General features: G+C 49.4%; 1 protein-coding gene across 4 annotated transcripts in view; it reads left to right on the top strand.

The window, feature by feature from the left end:
* Positions 1 to 5,345, top strand: part of arhgap24 (Rho GTPase activating protein 24) — a 103,968-nt gene extending 98,623 nt beyond the window's left edge. For all 4 annotated transcript variants that reach the window (XM_061215672.1, XM_061215673.1, XM_061215674.1 and 1 more), the window contains 3 exons: positions 30 to 151; positions 1,638 to 2,709; positions 4,260 to 5,345. In XM_061215672.1, the coding sequence (XP_061071656.1) occupies positions 30 to 151; positions 1,638 to 2,709; positions 4,260 to 4,503 (1,438 nt within the window). In that variant the 3' untranslated portion in view covers positions 4,504 to 5,345. The remainder of the gene's footprint in view (positions 1 to 29; positions 152 to 1,637; positions 2,710 to 4,259) is intronic.
* The last annotated feature ends 1,300 nt before the right edge of the window (positions 5,346 to 6,645 follow it).

The following is a 6,645-nucleotide window of genomic DNA, read 5'->3' as shown; positions in this document are numbered from 1 at the left end:
CTGATTCCGATTGTGATTCTGGTCCGTAGGTTTCTCGATGAAGTCCAGTCCTATTCAGGTGTGAATAAAATGAGTGTGCAGAACCTGGCCACTGTCTTTGGGCCCAATATTCTCAGACCTAAGGTCGAAGACCCTGTAGCGATCATGGAAGGTAGGCCTTTTTCCTTTCTCTGTATCTAAGACTCACGAAGGAGCGATGCATTTCATTGTAAGATTCCCTCATGTCTCAGAAGGGCTGTGAATGTCTTGTACATTATAAATGAAGGGGTGTCTCTGTGACAGGGGTGACATTGGCTCAGGAGGTAAGAGCTGTCATCTGGCAATCGGAGGCTGTGTCAAAGTGTCCCTGAGCAAGACACCCAACCCCCGATCGCTCCTGACGAGCTGGTTGGTGCCTTGCATGGTAAATGGTAAATGGTTGGCATTTATATAGTGCCTTTATCCAAAGAGCTGTACAGCACTGACCAGCTTGTCAGGAGCATTTGGGGGTTCGGTGTCTTGCTCAGGGACACTTCGACACAGCCCAGGCGGGGGATCGAACCGGCAACCCTCCGACTGCCAGACGACTACTCTTAATGCCTCAGCCATGTCGCGATGTCGTGTGTGTGTGTGTGTGTGTGTGTGTGTGTGTGTGTGTGTGTGTCTGTGTGTCTGTGTGTGTGTGTGTGTGTGTGTGTGTGTGTGTGTGTGTGAAGCATCAGTTGTGCAGCACTTTGGATAAAGGCGCTATGTAAATGCAGACCATTTCCATGCTGTAACAGCATCCTGGTGACTGGTCCCAGCTGGAGGCTGAATGAGTGTGTGTTCCTGCAGGTACTGTGCTGTAGAGCAGCTGAATGAGTGTGTGTTCCTGCAGGTACTGTGCTGTAGAGCAGCCAGCTGAATGAGTGTGTGTTCCTGCAGGTACTGTGCTGTAGAGCAGCTGAATGAGTGTGTGTTCCTGCAGGTACTGTGCTGTAGAGCAGCTGAATGAGTGTGTGTTCCTGCAGGTACTGTGCTGTAGAGCAGCTGAATGAGTGTGTGTTCCTGCAGGTACTGCGCTGGCCTGCAGCTGAATGAGTGTGTGTTCCTGCAGGTACTGTGCTGGCGAGCAGCTGAATGAGTGTGTGTTCCTGCAGGTACTGTGCTGGTAGAGCAGCTGAATGAGTGTGTGTTCCTGCAGGTACTGTGCTGTAGAGCAGCTGAATGAGTGTGTGTTCCTGCAGGTACTGTGCTGTAGAGCAGCTGAATGAGTGTGTGTTCCTGCAGGTACTGTGCTGTAGAGCAGCTGAATGAGTGTGTGTTCCTGCAGGTACTGTGCTGTAGAGCAGCTGAATGAGTGTGTGTTCCTGCAGGTACTGTGCTGTAGAGCAGCTGAATGAGTGTGTGTTCCTGCAGGTACTGTGCTGGTAGAGCAGCTGAATGAGTGTGTGTTCCTGCAGGTACTGTGCTGTAGAGCAGCTGAATGAGTGTGTGTTCCTGCAGGTACTGTGCTGTAGAGCAGCTGAATGAGTGTGTGTTCCTGCAGGTCCTGTGCTGGTGCAGCAGCTGAATGAGTGTGTGTTCCTGCAGGTACTGTGCTGTAGAGCAGCTGAATGAGTGTGTGTTCCTGCAGGTACTGCGCTGTAGAGCAGCTGAATGAGTGTGTGTTCCTGCAGGTACTGTGCTGGTGCAGCAGCTGATGTCGGTCGTGATCGGGAGCCACGACGTCCTCTTCCCCAAAGACGAGGAGAGCCCCACGGCCCCGGAGGTGTGCAACAACAACAACGAGGTGCACAGGAAGCCCACGGCGGGCCAGCTGCAGAACCGGCAGAACAACAACCCGGCGGGCGCGCGCCAGTGCTCCTGGGAGACGCCCGAGTCGCCCTGCCGCGGGGCCCTGGACAACGGCTCCCCCGGGCAGCGGCCGGGCAGCCCGCGCGCCGGCCTGGGCGGGAAGCCGGAGCTGGCGCGGAGCCCCCCGCTCACGGTCAAGAAGAACCCGGCCTTCAGCAAGGGCAGCGGCATCGTCACCAACGGCTCCTTCAGCAGCTCCTCGGCCGAGGGCCCGGAGAAGAGCCAGAGCCTGCCGGCCGCCGCGGGGCCCCAGGCCCGCCGCGCCGCCTCGCTCAAGGGCCCCACGGGCACCAAGATGGGCACCAGCGGGGTGCCCAACGGCGGCGTGCGCCTGGGCGTGTCCAGCACCGACGTGGTGAACGGGAGCCTGAGCGGCCGCAGCGGGCTGTGGCTGCCCAACGGCTACGTGACGCTGCGGGACAGCAAGCCCAGGGACTGCCCGGGGGAGGCCGCCCCGCAGAACCGCCTCTCCACCTACGACAACGTGCAGCAGCACCTCCCCGCGCCCGGCGGCGGCGGCGGCGGCGTCTGCGAGGACAAGCAGAGCGTGGACAGCGCCACCTGGTCCACCTCCTCCTGCGAGATCTCCCTCCCGGACAACTCCACCTCCTGCCGCTCCTCCACCACCACCTGCCCCGAGCAGGACTTCTTCGGGGGCCAGTTCGAGGACCCCGTTCTGGACGCGCCCGCGCCGGAGGCCCCCGGCCAGCAGGGGGAGCCGGACCGCCGGAGCAGCGGCGGGCGGGGCAGCAGGGCCGCCAGCGGCAGCGACCACAGCGAGACGCTGGCGGTGAACAGCGGCGCCGGGGGCCACAGCGCCCTCTACAGCCTGGTGGCCAGCCTGAAGCAGGAGATGCACAAACAGAAGAGCGAGTACGAGGCCCGGATAAAGAGGTAACGCACACCGAGAGAGAGAGTGTGTGTGTGTGTGAGTGTGTGTGTGTGTGTGTATGAGAGAGAGAATGTGTGTGTGTGTGTGTGTGTGAGAGAGAGAGAGAATGTGTGTGTGTGTGTGTGTGTGTGTGTGTGTGTGAGAGAGAGTGTGTGTGTGTGTGTGTGTGTGTGTGTGTGAGAATGTATGTGTGTGTGTGTGTGTGCGTGAGAGAGAGAGTGTGTGTGTGTGTGTGTGTGAGAGTGTGTGTGTGTGTGTGTGTGTGAGAGAGAGAGATAATGTGTGTGTGTGAGAGTGTGAGAGAATGTGTGTGTGTGTGAGAGAATGTGTGTGTGCGTGTGTGAGAGAGAGAATGTGTGTGTGTGTGTGAGAGAGAGAGATAATGTGTGTGTGTGTGTGTGTGTGTGTGAGAGAGAGAGATAATGTGTGTGTGTGTGTGTGAGAGAGAGAGAGAGAGAGAGAGAGAGAGAGAGAGAATGTGTGTGTGTGAGAGAGAGGAGAGAGAGAGATAATGTGTGTGTGTGAGAGAAAGAGAGAATGTGTGTATGAGAGAGAAAGAGAGAATGTGTGTGTGTGAGAGAGAGAGAGAGAGAGAGAGAGAGAGAGAGAGAGAGAGAGAGAATGTGTGTGAGAGAGAGAGAGAGAGAGAGTGAGAGAGAAACTTTATTTACCCTTTATTTAATAAACTTTAAACAAAGGGCAATAGATTTGTTTCCCCAAACAGTACTGACCCCATGTCACCTGCAACAAAACCAGAACATGAAAGAACAAGAACCCAATAAACAGAAGAAAGAAAAAGTCCTCACTCCTTGCTCAACACATAATCACTCATTCTCCTTCATGCACTTTGCAAAGAACTCCATTACTGGTCCTTTTGTCTCTGAATTCCATCAGATTAACAAGTGAACATATAAAGAAAGTCACTTTATAAGTGATCAGGTCTTTCCCAAGCACATTCAATTTACACATAGTAACGCAGAGCACATTTTAACGTCCCAATGTGATTAATGCTTCTTCATTTCATCTGACCTTTCTCACCATAATAACATAGTGCTAATAACAATGGCGTTTACTGAACTGTGCTGCTTGTTCTACCAGAAGTGCTAAAATCCAGTCACTTTGCGTCTTTGCTTCAGAACAGTGAATATTGTGTGTAAATATGCAGTAAATTAAAAAAATATTGAAAATCTTAGATAAGTGTCAGAAGAGAACTCCCAAAAGCTACCTACAACAATCGTTTTGGTGTTACTTTATGCAGAATCTCATGTTGTTAAAAAAAGAGAAGAAAATGAAAACAGAGTGGATCTATTTTTGCTGTGAAATGTCTGAAATCTTCAATGAAGTGAGACATTATGACGGATGTAGTGGCTGTATGGAGGTGTGGACTAACAGAGTTGTGTTGGCCTGCTAGGGCTGGGTAAACCTCCCTCACAGATTGGACCCAACCATCCTTGACGACCATTTCTCTCTCTCTCTCTCTCTCTCTCTCTCTCTCTCTCTCTCTCTCCCTCTCTCCCTCTCTCTCTCTCTCCCTCTCTCCCTCTCTCTGCAGTCTGGAGCACAGGAACCTGGAGCTGGAGACGGAGATGGTGAACCTCCACGACGAGCTGGACCAGGAGAGGAAGAAGTACACCATGGTGGAGATAAAGCTGAGGAACGCGGAGCGGGCGAAGGAGGACGCGGAGAGGAGGAACGACATGCTGCAGAAGGAGATGGAGCAGTTCTTCTCCACCTTCGGGGAGCTGACGGCCGACCCGCGGCGGCCCGAGAGGGGAAACACCATCTGGATCCAGTGAGGAGGGACCACCTGAGCCAAAAAAAACCAGCTGACTGTTGCATTGTGGGTGAGGGCCATCAGGGAGAGGATGCCTGAAAGAGACTAGCGTTCTGACATCACGGACTCCTCCAAAGTCAAAGGAACATTTCTCACCTTTCTTCTTTAATGTGGTCCTACCAAATATATACTCCCGCTCTGTTAAGTGTTCTCCCCGTATCTGGTTGTGTATATAGAGCAAAGAAATGTTGACAACTTCAAGGAAGATGTGTATGTAAAAAAAAAAAAAAAAAAATTAACTAAAGTAATATTTTAATGCAAGTCTGGTATTTAAACAGAATTATCAATGTGTTGCATTTACATTTTATATCAAGGCTTTTCCTTGCACTTATCTCTTTTCCAATGTGGTACTGAATGAACTTGTGTATGCTGATTTTATTTTCTGTGTTTCTGTCTCCCGTTTAATTTAAATGAATAACTCGTGGCTATGCTATATGTGCCATTTGACTCATTCCATGACCAAAAAGAGACAGAAAATATAAATATTTTATAAAATATGTCAGACATCATGTCTATCTTTTTGTTGTCTGTGCTGATAAAACGCATTCAGACATCGCTCAGTCTTATTATTAAGACTCCCTGTAAAATATAGTCGTAATATATTGAATGTACAACTATTCATTCACTGGCTATTAGTATTTTCAGTCAGTAAACATTTGGGGTCAGTGTAGAATGGTTTTTTAAAGTTGTAATCTTGATGCCAAGATTAGTGATGACTGTATTACATGCAGGAGAAGAGTATTGTAACAGTCATTGATAAACACGGTTCAATACAGTTTCTGTGAATAAATTATTTACACTTTATTTTTTTCTCCCAAACTCACCAGGTTTGCCATCATACCACAAGAAAATGTACTTCATGAACCGAATGTTAGAGAACGTCAGCGTTTCATAAATTGGCACTCAAGCTTGCTGACAATTTGAGTGTTACTGTTTCTGAAATGCACAAATATGCTTAGCAAGTAACAGAAAACTATAAGACGTGTTTATTTGTATGATACAAATTTAATGATAAACCACCCAGTGGTTGAATCTCAGCCGTAATGTCCTTGGTGAGACATTGTATGTGTAATACATAAATAATACCGTAACAAGCACTTGAATCTACTGCAATTTAATTAGGATTTATTTTTTAAATGCAATTCAGTGGGGATAGATTTGAGGAAAGTGCACTCATGAATAATGATACCAGCTGGGATGCCGGCGGCATACAGGGTCAGTGAAGCAGGGCTGCTGACTTTCTGCGTAATCTCAGAACAAACACTCCCCACAGCTTCATATAACAATAGCCAGAGCAACAAAAAGTTTTATCAGGAACCCTCAAGCAACTTTTTTGGCAATAGGCAACCACACAAAACCACATTTGTATGTGTATGGGAAGTCATGAATCCATTTTTTTTGGGGAAGGGAATACAGGAGAGATGGGAGAGGGCACACATATAAAAAAAACGGAGCTTCTGATCTTTTCTGAATGATCCCTGACTATCACAGCCAGCCACATCCGACATAAGTTACAGAGAAGATTTTATTTCAGTTTAACGTTCCACACCATTACCGGGGTTAAATGTGCCGTATTTGTTGCCCGTTGTGTCTCGTCGTGACTCGAGCTGTGCCCAGAGAAGCCCCTGAGATGTACTTTCAGCCCTATCTCCGTCTGAAACCTTTGCAGCTGCCTGCAGTGTGAGAGTACAGGCTCTGCAGAGAGGAACCGAGTGCCACTCTTTCACGGTCTGAGAGCGCTTTCCAATCGCACGGCTTAGCGCTGCCCAAAGGCGACCGGGAAATTGAGCCCGGCAACCAAAACGAAAGCAGTTACACTGAGAAATCTTACCTGTCACTGGGAGTACCTGCTCCTGCAAAGCACATACTGTATGTCTAGCTTTAGATGGGGACATTGAGGACGGCACTCACTAAATATTTTACAGCGTGGATAACATGAATGCCACGTCTTCATCTTCCTGGGTGCTCCTGTGGAATGTAAGTGAGGTAAAAATGCCCTGGAAATGGGAGCTCTGTCTGGTTTTCATCAAGCTGACAAAAAGTGATGGACTCTTCAATGCTATATGTCGTGTTTTTTAAGGTTGGGGTCTTTTGGAGGATTTTG

The sequence above is a fragment of the Conger conger genome, chromosome 12, assembly GCF_963514075.1.
Source record: "Conger conger chromosome 12, fConCon1.1, whole genome shotgun sequence".
NCBI lineage: Eukaryota > Metazoa > Chordata > Actinopteri > Anguilliformes > Congridae > Conger > Conger conger.
Note: the sequence above shows the minus strand (reverse complement) of the source record. Positions and strands in the feature narration are given on the sequence as shown.